Source organism: Rhea pennata, chromosome 1 (genome assembly GCF_028389875.1).
Source record: "Rhea pennata isolate bPtePen1 chromosome 1, bPtePen1.pri, whole genome shotgun sequence".
In the NCBI taxonomy this organism is placed as follows: domain Eukaryota; kingdom Metazoa; phylum Chordata; class Aves; order Rheiformes; family Rheidae; genus Rhea; species Rhea pennata.
Window position 1 is genome coordinate 69,438,199 of NC_084663.1, and position 16,436 is coordinate 69,454,634.

General features: G+C 39.3%; 1 protein-coding gene across 13 annotated transcripts in view; it reads left to right on the forward strand.

Moving 5' to 3' along the window:
* Positions 1–16,378, forward strand: part of CALD1 (caldesmon 1) — a 197,220-nt gene extending 180,842 nt beyond the window's left edge. For 10 of the 13 annotated variants that reach the window (XM_062591030.1, XM_062591054.1, XM_062591016.1 and 7 more), the window contains 7 exons: positions 7,336–7,379; positions 7,503–7,581; positions 8,472–8,609; positions 9,592–9,687; positions 12,698–12,775; positions 13,084–13,117; positions 14,701–16,378. In XM_062591030.1, the coding sequence (XP_062447014.1) occupies positions 7,336–7,379; positions 7,503–7,581; positions 8,472–8,609; positions 9,592–9,687; positions 12,698–12,775; positions 13,084–13,117; positions 14,701–14,732 (501 nt within the window). In that variant the 3' untranslated portion in view covers positions 14,733–16,378. Of the gene's footprint in view, positions 1–7,335; positions 7,380–7,502; positions 7,582–8,471; positions 8,610–9,591; positions 9,688–10,659; positions 10,779–12,697; positions 12,776–13,083; positions 13,118–14,700 lie in introns of those variants that run through there. The other 3 variants (XM_062591082.1, XM_062591110.1, XR_009960259.1) reach the window with 2 other exon arrangements.
* Positions 16,379–16,436: the final 58 nt, after the last annotated feature.

Below are 16,436 nucleotides of genomic sequence, written 5' to 3' on the forward strand. Positions count from 1 at the left end.
GCATTTTCTTAAAAAACAAAAAGAACCACCTACCTTTGCTGCAGGAATTTCTAAGTGGTCTTCTGTAGCCTGTATTACATTGAAGGTCAGATAACTCATTAACTACTAACTCATTTTAGTAGTATGTAAGAAAAATCCTGACCCTGCTGAAATTACTGGGAATTTTGTTTTGGTATTCATTCCAGTCACTTTCTCAGTTCAAAGTCAAACTACAGACTTCTATTCATCATTTTCAACTATGTTTTGCTTTTCTCACTTTGAATCATTAGTCAGCTAGGAATCCAATATATCTGTCAAGAAAGGCACCTTAGTGGACACTAGAAAGGTAAAAGAACCAGACAGGAGGTTATCAGGTAGTAGATGGAGTTGGGTCGTGAAGTAGACCTCCTGGGTGTTACAAAGGGCGCTGCATAAGTTACCAAGTGCCTTTGGTCAGATGATGTTTATACTTGCAGACCTTTATTTTGAACTGATGTGCAGCTTCAGCCCTTGAGTATTTTGGATCATATTCCAGCAAATGCGGTGGCTAAATACTTCTGACTTAACTTGACTTTGACTTCTCAGACTATTTGAGTTACAAATTTGAGGACGGAATAAATACAGCTGTAAATGAAGGTTGCCAAGGTGCATGATTCTCTCTGTTAGATAAACCTGGTCTTGCCATTTTGGTTGCAAAAGACCTTATTGATAACTGATGCTAATTGTACAGTTTCTTCCCAGACCTCTTGAGACTGCTTCTTTTTCTTTTCTCTGTTTATTAAGATGCCTTTTATGATATACATCTGGAGCTTTAGTTCACAGATGACTCAGAAGAAAGGAAATTATAATTGAAAGTACTTAAGATGCAGATCATAATTTGGGGGAGAGTGGGACAAAACAGTGAATCTGGCAGGAGGTTAATATCTTTCAGAGAACTTTTGGACTGATGCTACACCTTTGTGTGTTTTTTTTTTCTTTTGTATTATTTCCAGGAGAGCTGGAATTTTCCAAACTTTGTTTAGCATCAAAGGTCCTGCTTTTTCTGATGACAACTGCTGCTGTTTTTTATGGCATGTTAAGCAGAAGTTGTTTGTTACCAAAGTCCATATATATAACTTCTTACACTTTTTTTCTTTCTTTCTATTTCTCTCTGAAAAAACAGTGATACTCTAAATATTTCAGTCCTTATGTCTGTGGGTGGCCAGAGTAGATATGTAATGCTTCTGAACTTGACACCCTGAACTGTTTCTTGGCCTTCTGTGGTCCATAACTAAGCCAAAAATAATCTTATTTTAATAACTTGATGTCAAACTTGATGTAAAACTCCAGTTTTTAGAAGACAGTATCTATTCTTACCTTTCATTTGGACAGTGCTCAGGTCAGCCTAACCTGATTGATGTATAGTTGAGGTCTCAAGAGGCTATTATACAGTGCCCAAGTTATCTCTTGACTTGTAAAGCATTTGGCACATATTTTCTCCCTCAATGGATATATCATCTGGTTAGATGTGTCACGAATCATATGAAAAGCCATAAATGCACAATTGTGGGTGGGCAGTGGAATTAATAATGAGAAAGGGGAGGTAGAGTATTAAAAGGCTGTTTGAAACATGTGCACGTTCTGTATTCACCAGTCTGTCAAGGAATTTTTTCTCCTTCCATGTTCTTTCTGATTATGATAAACTTTCTGAGAAGAAAAATAAGCTATGGGGAGTGATTTAGATGAGGTGAGTAGGGCATATGGTGTGCTAGGTGGGCCACAGGAGCAAAGGAACGAAAAGAGGTAAGCTGAAAAGGCATAGGGCATATTGCCATCTTACAGATACTGCGCTTATCCACCAGACAGGGAGTGGACTAGCATAACATGCAAACTGAGAATTTAGACACTAAGTTATGCAGCTCTGCTTCATGTATTACAGCATGTTTATAAATACATGTGTATAACACAGACATAATATACATGCATTTTGTATTTAGCAATAACCACCACAGTCACCTAGCTTGACTTCTGATAGATCACAGGCTATCCAGTGTTGAACAACTCCTGTTGATTTAATTATTAAATAAAGGTATTTCCCTAAAACCTGAGACACTCTGCTTCAGAAGCACATCAGAGGGCACCGTGATTGCTGTCACAGGCAAAACTGGGTTCTGGAATGTAGGAACAGAGCTCCACTTGGCCCTGGAAGCAAGGAAACTGAATTTGAAATGAATCAAATAGGAAAGAAGAGACAGTGTTGACTGGCATGGTGCATTCAGGAATTTTTGCAGGTTAATTTGAAGAGAGTTATGAGTGGCAGTGTGGAGCTTGCAGTCCATGTAGCATGGAGTCCTTCCAGTGAGAATGCAGGGGTTGGGTTGTTCTTTGACGACGTGAGGAGGGGGAAAGCAAAATGAATATGGGCCAGATACATCACTAGCCTGGGGCAGAAGCAGCTGCAATTTCTTAGGGCTAATGGAGTCCCTGTGGGCCGTGGCAGCAGTACCAAACAGCTCCTTGCTTTGCCCTCTGTGTGTGTGTGTGTGTGAGTGTGTGCGTGCATGTAAGTACAAAGGCAAGAGTCTCTGGAACAAACTCTGCTGGTCCTCCATGCTTCTCTCACACCCTCCCTCTCTTAGTTCACATAGATGGTGCTGCAATACAAGAATGCAGATTCCTGAATGGTCTTTATTCATCTTCCTGTCTAGGCAAGTTCATTTCTGATGCTTTCTTTGGGAAGCAGCTGTACAACTGTTCTCCAGGTTTATCAGGAGAGAACATGGTATCTTCAACACTAAGTCTCTTTTGGGGATGAGACCACTACACTTGAGCAGAAATGCAAAAGCAGTTAGGCATCGAGGGAGGAAGTCCTCCAAGACTGAGTGTGGGGAGTAGCAACAGTGAGAACCCAGAGGCTGGAATATCTTCTGCCCTTGCTGTAGACTTCTCCTGGGTGATGTGGGATTATGGGGCAGCCAGCTTCTCTTCATGAGGTCATGCTGAGTACTGAACCAGGAGACAGGACCTTTCAGAGCTTGAGTTTTTTTTTTTTTTCTTAAAGACCTGTTTGTACCTATGTCATTGTTGCTCAGTAACTGGGAACTGGACCACTGAGTGGAAAGAATTAAATTCCATCCCATTTTTGGGAGATGAGCTATTCTTATGACTGACGGAAGATAAAATTGGCAAGAACAGGATTTGTGACATTTGTTTTTTTCCGCTCATCATTTATGCTCATGACAACACTCTAGTCTGCCAAGTGAGTTAATCCACAGGAGTAAATTGGGCCCACTGTGCATGGATGCTGCTAACAGCAGGAAAAAGCCTAACTGCTTATGGAGCAAAACCGCATTTAAGGCACTCAGACTAATGAGAAGCACTTTCCTCCCAGGAACTACCACTCAAAATGGATGTCTACCAGGTTATTCCACCTATGTCATATACAAGGCAAAATTATAATGAAGGGATTTCTTTTTTCTGCATGTATTTCCTCTTTCCTCTCCTCCTTGACCCATTTTTCTGAAAACAATTTTCTATATAGCAGTTTAAATACTTTTTTGTTTCATAACATCTAATACACAGTTTAAAGATCCTAAGAATCACTTAATAAATATGTATAAAACAGGTGTTACCAGTATTTAGATGGTGCTTGTTTCGTAAATCATTGGATAAAATTATGTGTTAACTCACTCCTTCTCCGTTATGTTCCTGTTTTTGGGTATAGATGCAAAAAAAAATGCAGTTTGACTCCCATGCTTTAACTGTATCTTTAGCCTTTATTAATAGGTGAAACAACTTCTTGCATGAATCAGTGAACCAAACATCCTTGTATAATATTGAATGTGGATAAATGTAAAAATATATCTTCGTATAACCTCTAGCTTAATTTATTACATTCCACCTGTATGTGCTGGCCTTGCTTAGTAAGTCTTTGATCAAATGTGAGGCTCTGCATGTTTTTGATTTATGTCAGTCAGTGGCTACTCCAGTGAATCAGGCAGAGCACTCCTAAGCGTTGGACAGGACTGAGGCTCTGGTGTGTGTTATCTTGTAGGTATGTTGGATGCTATTGATGACTTGACACACAGCTGTCAACCTGTGTCAGCCTTAGTTTCTGTAGGCAGGAATTAGCTTCTTTGAAGCAGAGAGATTTAATTTCATCTGACTTTATTAGCAAAAAGGTAAGGTGTCCATCTAAGCATCTAGATGTCTAAGCTAAGCTTCTTTGGTAGTCAATGGAGAGAAAGAGAAGGCACCATTAGTGGGCAGGGGATCTTACCTTTCCTGGAGTGAGGTGAGCAGCCCTGTGTCTCTGCTGACTCTAGAGGAAATCAAAATGTGTAGTTTACATTAAATGCCTAATTTTTAAGCAACAGATGTTAAGTGCGACAGATGCTGCCTTGAGATCCTGTGTTCATTCTCTCTGTTCACAGTTTAGCTAGAGACTGGCACTTGAACTTTTTGGAGTATCTATGTATTTCTGTGTCATAGGCACTGGGAAGTATTCCATGTTGACAAAACATAGTTCCAATAGCTCCATATTTAGGAAGATACTGTTAAAGAGAATGCAGTAAAAAGATTATTTTAGTGCATGGTCTCAAACTGAAGAAATACCTTGCACTGTGTGCTAACCACCTTGCTTTCCCTATTTCTCTTACAGATCTATTTTGTAATTTTGTTTACTGTATGTGCCAACTGTTTTGAATTCTTTGCATGGAGTTTGTTTGATGTGCAGTGGATAAATAGCCTTTGGCTGTTGCTGTGCAGTCTGAATGTGTTTGGCCTATATGTTGACTACACATGTGGAAACAGATGTGTTTGCTCTGAATGTATTCAACATATTTTTCTGTTCCCTGCATGCAGTGCTTTGAGGCAGATGCTCTCCCTGAGCAGAGTTCTGGAACAGATACTAATAAATGTGCAGAAAATGCATTGCCCATTCATGTAAGGTATCTGCCTCCTCAAGGAGGAAGAGGACCATGTTCTGCTTTAAGGGTTGCCTCCTAACTCTGCTCTCCTGTTTAACCTATTTCATAGTTTGCTTCCCTGCCTTCCTGTGCTAAGCAATGTATGATTTAGTCCTGATACTACAGCAAGTGCTCAGAGAACCCATATTTCCCACAGATAAAATGTCTTTCCATGTCTTTTTACAACTGCAAGAATACAAGTCCTTCTTTCCCCCATGTACCCCCCTCTTATCCCACTGCTTATGCTAGCCAGATTTTCCAGCTGTGTAGAAATATTCAGGCTGTAAGGGCAGCTGTTCCCTTTCCTGAACATGGGAAAACTCTGGAAGGAGTAGAGTCTTTAGCACTTTCTAATATCATTCTTTTTTCTAAGAATTCGAGTGCAATCTGAGTTCCTCTGAACTAGAAGATGCTGTAGACAAACTATTAATGTCATTGCATTGAGCCATGGTTTTTCTGTGCCACCAGCTGGGATCCCACTGCTGCTGCCCACTGAATTACATGTTCATGCAGAGCTCAAAGAGCTCGAGAGAAATTCCTGACTTATGTTGGTAGGGTGCATCTTCATGAGCGTTGCTGGCTATGACCCAGAAATCAGTGTTGTGGGATACACCAGTCTCCATTCAGTATTTGTCCAGAACAGATTTGACTGTAAAAAACATTCAGTTTTTTCAACTTAAACTTAAAACATTCAGTTGTTAAAACATTTACCTGAGCACTTTTTCACTGGAAAAAAGTGTGCATGGGGCCTTCTCCAGCAGTTGAGGAGAGGTGGGCTTTTCTAAGTTAACATCACAGATCTGTTTAGTCAATTTTAACCAAATAATTTACTTGCTTGTTTTATGGTAATGCTTTTTGTACTTCCTTTGGGTTGAAACTGAATTTCAAAGTGTTAAAGATGGGAGAGGAAGAGCAATATATCTGTATCCCCGTGTGCGTGCATGCAAGGGTGTATTGTTCTTCAGCTTCTGTCTGATATATTGCTGCCATCTTGTGACAGTATATTGAAACAATTAGTGTGTATCAGAGCAAAGGCCATCTTTCAATTTAGGACTATTTTGGGGTCATATATTGGCAACTAAAACCGTTAACATGAATTACTCTCTAAATTGTATATTTTTTAGAGCTTCAGTGGTGCCTTTGACCTGGATGTGATGCTAACTGGAGTTTCTCCAATTAGCTTATTTGGCAAATTCTGCACTGAAATGAGCTCCACGAGATTTTGCTAGTATGGACTTGAAAAATAAAACATCCATGCCCTTTGATGGGCTTGATGTGGGATTTGGTATTAGATAGCCTTGATGCTAATAGGCACAGAGGAGAACCATTTAAAGGAATGGCTGTCATTCACTTATTTTGAAGATGTGAGTGCTGTAGCAGTCACTGTTAAAGTTGCTTGAAAATGAACAGCCCGTATTGAGACTGGGGAATCCCCACAAACCCAACCAGATTGATTAGTTGTCATTTCTGTCTCCTGGAGCTCCTTGTGTATTTTTTGCTGTTAAGCAAAACTGTAGACCTGGGACACGATATGGAACAATATAATGGAGAAAACACATTAAGTTGATTGTTTCAAGTATTTCTGACCCACAATACAATTAGACCCTCCTCCCCCCATCATGACACGTTTTGAGACTTTGTTCAAGGATGTAGCCCCTTTTTGTCTTCAAATTATCCAAGAATTTGGGGGAAGTCTCATGAGTGCCTCATTTCTTCCCCCCCCCCCCCTCAACTGGAAACATTACATTATTTTCCTATACAGAGAGTAGATAATAATGCTAAGACAATGATAAAAATAATAAGATATCAGTTTGTATAATAACAGCTGGTAGATATGCAATGACCCTACTGAACATGTGCAAAATACAATTTAATTGCTTTTTTGGAGTTCAGGTTAAATTGTCAATGTCCTGCAAAAATGTGCATGAGACAGGGTATATGGCTGAACTCCAGACCTGGCCTAGTCTGTTGTCTTATCTCAGAAAAGCTTTATTAAATTTGCCTGTCTGCCTCAAGAGATGTATACTTGCTCTTGTTTGGGATGTATAGGTAAATTTGGCATGGTAGATTTTGTGAATATTAACTTCTTGGGTAAGATAAATATCTTCTCTTTTCTCTCCCTCCTGTACTGAGAATTTATTCTCTTGCTACAAATGAAACACTGAAGAATATCCAGGATGCAAACATATTAATGTAAAGAATAGCTTCACCTTGTGAATCTGCTTAATAACCAGATTCTAACTACGAAACCTGTGTGTGATTGCAGTGATTTCTGTTAGAATGCTTCCTTTCAGATTGACCTTGAGATTTGACTTTAACCTTGAGATTTGAAAAGGTGTTTTAGTCTGGCCTTGCATTACTTATTACCTGAAAATTTACAGTCCTTGTTTTTCCTCTTTATTATTTCTAGATAGAGGAACGAGCAGAATTTTTGAACAAATCCGCTCAGAAAAGGTAAAAAAACCCAAAAAAACAAAAAAACAAAAAAACAGAGAAAACCAGATAGTTGCTCTGATTGAATCTACAAAGTGTGGAGAGAGTAATAATTTTGTTCTCTGTCTTTTCCATTCCCTACAGTGGTATGAAGCCCACCCACACGACAGCAGTTGTCTCAAAGATTGACAGTAGACTTGAGCAATACACTAGTGCGGTTGTGGTAAGTTAATTCCAGGTCACATTGACTCAAGTTACTAATGACTTCTGAGACTTCTCTGATTGACCCACGTTTTACTATTCAAGAATTTCAGGGATTTTTTTTGCAATTATTTTTAATGAGACTTCAAGAACAAAATGCAGAGGAAAGCCTCAAACCAACATCCAGATGCATATCTAAACAAAATCTCAGATTCTTTAACTTCGTCAACTCATACAGGTTCCTCTTTCCCTTCAAGGTGGAAGGGTGGAAAACATACTAGAGTTTCGAAAAGAAAGAACAGAGTTTGGCCCAGGGTTTTTGGAAAAGACGCATTGGTACCCCTTCTCCTGCTCCACCCTTCCCCCAAAAACCCGTTCTGTTAAAAGCATCATTACAAATTGGCTGTAGCTGCTGAAATACAGCCCTAAAATCTGGAGCCATGAGGTTAACTTGTCTGGAACGGACAGAACAGCCTGATGCTGAGTGACAGATCAGCCTTTTTCTCCTACCTTCACATAAGGATTTTCTTCCTTCTTTATTTGTGTCCCTAGAAGAGACATATTTACAGGCAAGATGGACGTGATTTGGAAGAGGACAAATCAAAGCCTTGAAGAAGTTGAGTGCACAGCTGTGGTTACCACGAGATTTAGAAATGTAAACAATGCAAAAATCTGCGTGACTGCAGTTCTCATAGACTGGCCTGTTGAGCATGCAGGAGCAACTGCAAATCGAAAAGGGGAAGATTCTTAGTGGCACTTCTCGAGCTAGGTTGTCTTCTCCATTCCTGCATGATCATCGCTGGAAGTAGCTCCAAGTGCCTCCAGTGTATTCCCCAGCCCAGCCTCAGTTCCAAGCATTCTGCATATCCAGCTTTTACCACCAAACACCAACTAGCCTCAATTCTTTTGCAGGGCACAAAGACTACAAAGCCAAATAAGCCAGCAGCCTCTGACCTTCCTGTGCCAGCCGAGGGTGTCCGTAACATCAAGAGCATGTGGGAGAAAGGGAATGTATTTTCATCACCCTCTGGGCCAGGGACACCAAATAAGGTATGTATTTAATTTTACATGCTGATTATAAAGGATTATGTTTCGGACCTGACCCTTCAGTTCTTGTTCGCATGAGTAAGCCTGGCTGCTCCTCTCTATGTCAGTGGCAAAGAATATCCCAAAGGATCCTGAGGTCCTCAGAAACCCACCTAATGATGCGGCTGCAATATTGAGTACATACAGGGCTTAGTTATGAGGCAAGTACTGAGAGTCACATCAGATATCTTAGACAAATATAGCTGGCTAGTTCAAGCTGAATACAAAGAAATACTTTGTGCTAGGAAAGATCCTTTTTGGGGTAGAGGGAGATGAAACTGTAACAGATGAGCTACCAATGTCTTGTAAATCACAGACAAGCATTTGTGAGATTCTCTCTTTTCTACTTAAATTCTTAAGTCAACATTTCCTTTCTACAAGTTGATGTGTGTTCATCATAGCTGAAAAACTGAGCCATAGATTGAAGGAGCTTATTTACAGATACAAAAGAAGTTGCAGCAATTTGTTTCAATCTTTATAGGATTTATTTTAATAATTTAAGTCTTATGCCAGTTAACTCCTCTATTAAATTCCTTTTTGCAAAATTTTAGTTTAACAAAACAAAAATATAGATAAAAAAATAACTATCTTTTCTTCTTTTAGGCTAAGGATCTTTTCTTCTTTGAGTTTGGGATTATGACAGAAACAGCAGCTGAGGTTCAGGAGTCATCAAAGACTGTTCAAGGTTTATTCCTAGGTTAGCACTATAGCAAATGTGATTTTATTTGCCAGCCCACATTTGTCATCATTGAAAACTAGAGGTAGCAACACTAGGTAGTTTGTAGGGAAAAATCTTCGGCCTAGACAGGATGACTCTTAGTCAGCCATAGCCTCAGTGAAGATGTCTGTATTAAACTCAGGTTTGTTTTGTTTTTAAATCCAAGCTATGGAAAACATAGCAATGAATATTTTAAAAGTCTTCTGATAAGATTTTATGATTTTGCAGGAAACTGCTGGACTGAAAGTTGGTGTCTCCAGTCGTATCAATGAATGGTTAACCAAGAGCCCAGACACCAATAAATCACCTGCCTCAAAGCCTTCTGTAAGTAAACCTTCAATAGTTGTCTCTTTGGTAGGGTGAGGGGTCTCTCCTGAGGCAGTGGTGCTAATGGTGCTTCCACTGCAAATTCATGTTTTTTTGGAGAAAACCAGTTGCATGTCCTTTCTTGGAAGTTCAGTTCCTGTAACTGCTAATCTCTGGGTAACTGAAAGAGAAGGAGGCAGGACAGAACAGTTCTCACCTTAAGGCTGAAGGGAGCTTCAGAAAGACCGTGGTCACCCAGCAGAGAGAGACAGTCTCTTACCACCTCTGAAATCATACCATTAATGTAGAAATTATGAATTATAAATTCCATAAACTTTGAATGAAACACTTGTGCTTTGGCCCTTGCCCCATTAAAAAATCTTCCTTAAAAAAAATGCACAAATGAAATTCTTAAAACCTTTAGGGGCCTAAATATCACTTCTAATGAAGACTCTTTAGTCTTTTCCTTTTGTTGAGTGGAATCAGACCAGAAAACTATACGGATGTAATAAACTGGGAATATGGGAAGGAGCAGAAACATTGTGGAGCAAGGAAAGTATGAGGAACTGAAGCCGAAGGTGTCTGTATTGGGGAATGGCAAGGCATCACTCATGGTGTTAATGGAGCTTTACTGAAGGACTAGTTTCCTCTCATATCCTTGTGTGGTATGCTTGCTACCAGTACCCTTGCCCTTTATCAAAGGTGCAGCCTGCCATATGTTTTCTAATTCACACTCCTATTTGTCCCAATGAGGAGCTTGAAATTTGAAATGATTATCTGTGCAGTCAGTATTTACTAGTGGCTACAAGGAGCTTGATGTAATCAGAGTCCAAATGGAAATGTATATGAAAGCAAAAGCAGTTACTGTGGTAACTCTATTTAATCACAACCACTGAAAACTAGAACGTGATTTGCCTCCAGATTTTTCTCTCCTCCTTCTAAGCTGCATCTTCTCGATTATGTAAAACTAATCTCTGCTTTTTCCTTCAGCCAACTGCTTCTATGTCTACATTTCCCTCCTTTTCAATAGATTGTTCTTTCTTCTTTCAATATTTATGCTTGAAGGAAACTGCTCTTCTCCTATGCTGCTTCTTTGCTAAGTTGGTCAGGTAAACCTGTTTATTATTGACTATGAATGGTGTGCATCTATAATGTGTGCATGTGTGTGTGGGGGGGGGGGTTTACCAGAATAAACCAAGTGGAAATCTAGAATTTTTTGGTTCCCAAATAAAGCCCTACTCCCAGGGCCTTCCTCCAAAATAAAAAATGGTTTAAAGTTTTTAACTGTCAAGTCTCCTTTTTTGAACAACATTCAGTAAGAACTGGTGGGAACAAAGATCTCAATTAGATTTATAGTGAACCTAAATTACATATTCCAAATGATTTCAGAATTCATGGAAAAGATTATATAATGATGATGTCTGTGGTGGCGCAGGATTGTTGTGTCCTTGGTAGCCTTGTGCTGTAGTGAACAGTAGGCATGCGGACAGCACACTGGAATTTTGCTCTGTTTTTCCTTTGGCTGTTATTGCTGAAGGGGCTTTTCGGAGTACAGAATGGGCTCAAAGTCCTAATCACCAGCGGCTCTCCTTGGATGTCAGTTAGGGTCTGGTCTCGAGCATTGCTGTTGTCATACAAAAATAAATTATATTGTGCATAAATTGCAGAAGTAAGACTTTTCTTCATCACTGGGCAGTTTTCCATTCTGAGTTAAAAATTCTGGTGTGCAGAAAATGACCTACCTATGGATGGCAAGAACAAGAATCTGGAAACCATGCAGGATTTGAATACTTTCAGAAAAGGGGTGTGGGTACATCCTAAGTTGTTTCAAGAATCTTTTCTTTGCCATCTGCACAGATAGATACCAATCCATCTATGTTAAAGAGATGTATTGCTACTAGCCTAGCATATGTTTTCCTGATTCATGCTCCTGTTTTTCCCAGAGAGAATCTTGGATTTGAATTGGGTTGTGCTTCAAGTCCCTGTATACACTCTTTTTCAGAGAGTAAACTCAATACAAAATCAAAGTCACTCTACCTCATTTGTTTTTTCTGTCAGAGTAGCAATTATTGCATGTTATGGATTTAAAAGATGCAATAGTCCTTCATATTCATTTGAATTTCTACAGTGTTAAATCTTGAAAGCCTTATTTAAGATGCAGAGGAAACAATGCAGAACAAAATCTTCTTTCATGTTGTATAGGAAATGCCTACTCTGTTTTTATATTTTTTTTAATTAAATATGTTATTGAATTAAATGTTTTTGATCTAAGGTACCTGAGTCAAGCTTCTTTCGGTTTCCTCCATAATAGAAACTGCTAGTTCTGAAAAATCTTTTTTTTTTTTTTTTTTTTTTTCCCCACAAAAATAAAAATTTTCTTGTTGAAACCCTGACGATGTGGTAGACCTCCACTGTACTCCCTAGGATGAATGACGAAAGGCATGGCCAATCTGTGCAGAACTAAATCGATGCAGCAGGGCTGAATTTCGTATTAAAGCATGGATATGTGCAGAGTGGTTCTGTGAAGTGCCATCCTGAATAACATTCTAACTGATAGAAAACGTATTGTTGTCCACTGGTGATGGTCCTAGTACTTGTGAACTAAAGAGAAAAAGAGAGAGAGGTTTGAGAGGGCCATCTACACTTCTGAGATTTGGAAATCGAATGGTAACTGCAGCCTCCGCTACCACATTATTGTTATATGACTTGCCTATGGCCTAGAAGTGAATCCTCTGCGTCCCCTTTTAGCACTTCACTTATGTTCTGCCACCTTAGATGTTACTCAGTATAGAAGTAAACAGTTCCTATGCCCAAGGAGTACAAACAGTTTACTGGGAAGGCTCTTTAGGGCAAATGCTATCTTCAGGTGTTGCAAGACTGTAAAAAATCTCTCTCTTGACTGGGGTTTTCACAGCACAATATGGATATTTCTCATGAGTAAGTCATATTACAACTTTTTCTCTGCTGAAAAAAAATGAGTCTGAACTAAACCTAGTTTCTGTTCTCTTATACTGATTTTAAAATACAGGATTTAAGACCAGGAGATGTATCTGGAAAACGTAATCTCTGGGAGAAGCAATCAGTTGAAAAAGCAACAACTTCTAAGGTAATACTTCAGTCCATTGTAAAAAGGGAAGTAGTTCTGTGAGAGGCTTTCCAGGGGGAAGACTCTGTTCTCCTTCTTCTACTCAGTCAGTTGGAATTGGGCCGCTACTGGCCCTGTGCTTCTAACTTCCCTTTTTATCTATAGTAGAGAGTACAACAAGGTATCAAAGGGCTTGGACCGCATTTAACTTTCACATTCCTGTTTGGTAGAAATGAGCTGTGTGTAGAACCTCCTCTTTCTTCCTAGTATGAATAGCTACATTTTCCTATATTCGGCTAGAATAATGGGTTATTATTTTTTCAATACAGGTAACATCTGTGGGGAAAAAAACAGAGACTAATGGTAAGTAATTCTAATAATGCACCTGCATATAAAATAGAGACATTGGCACTTTCTCATACAGACACAGCTGGGTTTTTAAATTCTATTGCTGCTAATGGTGATGCAAAAAAACCACTTTCTTCATTTGCCTTTCAAAAGCCCTGTTAGTGTATCATCAAAATCTACTGCTGTTTTGAGTAATAAGCCACAATCATTTTTTTAGGAGGACTGAGGACAAGACGTTCTCCAGCTATGTTTGCAAAGCATTATTCGAGTGACATAGGTAGCATGTTTGCTATAGTCAGAAAGTGTCATTAATCTGCGTGAGGATTCTGAGGAATGGGATGGTTGTTTAACTAATTACAGCAAATGTCAGGTACCCAGGAAAGGCTTTTTTAAAGGCTGTAGTGGGAGTGGATATGCTTTTTGTGAGTGAGGAGGAGGGAACCCAAAGCAAGGCTGGTGCCACAGGGTTCCGGTGCAGAAATGGAGACTTCAGCACTGCTGAGAACAAACCCCTCATCTGATTTTAAACACTACCACGGCGTAATGGTGCAGTCTGGTGACTAGTCAACATAGTGGATTTTTAAAACTTCATCTGGCTGGTTCTGAGTCCCATGTGCTCTTGCTGGCCCAGACTGGGCTGGACTGGAGCTCAGACGCACACAGCAGCAACATTGCTTCTGCTGGAGCTGTGGGTTGGTGTCCTCTCAAGGCAGAAGCAGTCTTGCTACTGCCATTTTGAAATCATTAGTTTGGGAAATACCACCTAGTTGTACTGAAAGAAAGCAGCAAAAATACCCTCCTAGCTTATGTGTTACATTTTTTTTAAACCTGAAACACTTCAACTAGAATCAATTAGAGGAAATAGGTATCTAAGGACCTGTGGGGTAGAATGGAAATTCACCGATCAGTTTATAGATTTAAGATGCCCTGTAGTATCCCTGGATTTTTCAGTAGGAATAAGATGATCAAATGTAGAAAAAACATACTGAGGTGAAACCAGAGCTACAGTGTGTTTTGTGGACTTCTCATATGAGTTCAGAGTCCCACAAAACTTGATTCTTTTTTTCTTCTTCTTTTGTAAACAAAAGGGTTAAGAAAGGGACTTTCTGGCTTGCTCAGTGTTAGCTGTGCCCTGCTCCCTGGGAGCCTTCTCTCTGTGGCTGTAGTGGGACGAGGAGGGACCGCCAGCAGTGGTTTGCGAGACAGGGCTCGGGTCAGCTTTTGGTTTACTGTGGATTTGCAGGGTGCCTGCACAGCGCCCTCGTACAGCCTTCCTCAGCGTGGTAGCCCTCCCTGAGGGGTTTGGGAGGCAGCCAAGAAGGACGTGCGGGGTAGAGCTTCCTTGGCGTTTTGGAGCAGAAGGCTCCTGGGGCTTCCCTTTCCACTGTCAGGGCCATCGGACACGAGCAAGATGCTGTAGTGAAATCCTGCTTATCCTCTTGGAGATCGCATCCGAGTGGCTCAGCATGAGGGCACACTAAGGTCATTTGTGGATCCTGCTTTTTTACATGCTGCGTGTTCATCTAGAGCTAAGTCTGCTGTGGTTGAGAGGTGCGTTCAAGTCATTTTGAGCCATCTTTAATCTTTCTCTCTCTCAGCAGGTTTGAGACAATTTGAGAAAGAACCGTAGGAGGCTACTAAAGACGCCGGACCAATCAGTTGGGGGAAAAAAAAGTGCTAAATTGTTCTTTTTATATTTATGTTTATTTACCAAAATGTCTTTTTGCATTATCCCAGTTAAAACCATGTATATTAGCACTGTATTTAATAATCAGTCTAGACATTCATCATAATAGTACTGCCTTTGCACAAGAGCCTTTATTCCTAAAGAAACCCATGCTGTGAAATATATAGACTCTCCTACTGATAGTCATAACTATGTATCTGAACAGTGATTTAGTGATTTCAACTGGCATAAGAGGTCAACCCAAAATGCAAAACCCAAATGTAAAGTGAAGTTGCTTAAGAAAGGTGTGCAGTAAACCTATAAAAACGATGGTTACTTTTGGAATACAGAAGTCTTTCTTTCTGCACTTTAGACTAAGGCATGGAAGAAATATCTTTAGTTGACAATGTAATATTTTCTGTAAGTTGCCCATGTCATGAGAAATACTGCATCAATAACTTGTTAATTTTTTTTGTTTTATACTTTTTTAAGTATCAATTTCTCCATTCTAGTTTAAGTTAATACCTAAATTTGGATGATTATGTTAGCTGACAGCGGTACTGATACTTCTTTTTGTTGTTAGTGACTAGTAATTGATTGCAATTTAGAATATATACACACATAGCTTTACAAAGTTTAGCCTAAAGGCACTACTAATGGTAGAATGCTTAAATACATGCTAGAGTATTATATTTAGTAATAAACATACATAATTAGCCAATATCACAGCTTAAAAAATAAAGACAAAATCACACACTTTTCTATAGTAAGATTTCATAATTGCCATTAGAGGTATGGCAAGATAAGTATTAAAAAAATTTTAAATGTCAGTTGCCCAGTACTGGGTAATTAAAAAGAAAATTATAGTTTTTAAAAGAGGAAAAGGTAAGGGTATAGAGGGTCAAAAATAGGACACTTGTATAAAACGTTGTAGTTTAATTTATATAAAACTACCATAATTAAAAAAGTAAAACTAAACACAGAGAGCTTGTTTCAAATGACTGTACACTAAATCTTGCCATTCATCAGTGCCGTACACTAGATCCACCTGAAATGAAGTAAACCTCTATCTTTATAGTGCTTCTTTTTAACTCTCTCTCCTGAGTATCTTATTTACAGATGTTTTGATTTGTATATAGTAAACACATGGCTATAAGATGTCAGCTTGGTTTGAATTTACATGCCATATGGTTTAGCATTTACATCCTACAGTGTATGGGTGGAATAAACTGAGCAACTGAAGTAGCCCCAGAATGCGTTGTTAACAGCTTTGTTGTGCATCAAAACTACCGGGATCTCCCTTTTCACCACTTCATCTTTTATAGCATCTGACTTGTTCCTAACGAAGAAGAATGTTGTATTGCAACCCAAAGATGAGCTCCCCTGCTTGGCTGAAACATCTTGTTTACATGTAGAGATGCACTCAGTTGTCTGTAGGGGGTGAAACTGTGCCTGGCATTGTCTATGAGTTGTCATGTTTTTTTGTTTTGGGGTTTTGTAAACACTCCTTTGAGTCTTTCAAATACATTTGATAGCTGCAATAAAAATGATTTGTTCAAACAGTGTATTCTGAAACTGCATCCACAATAAATGGAGTATTTCCGTCAGCAGCCCCTGTTTGTTAATGACTAGGAATGAGCCGGTTGTTGGAACGGGAATAGTATTCAT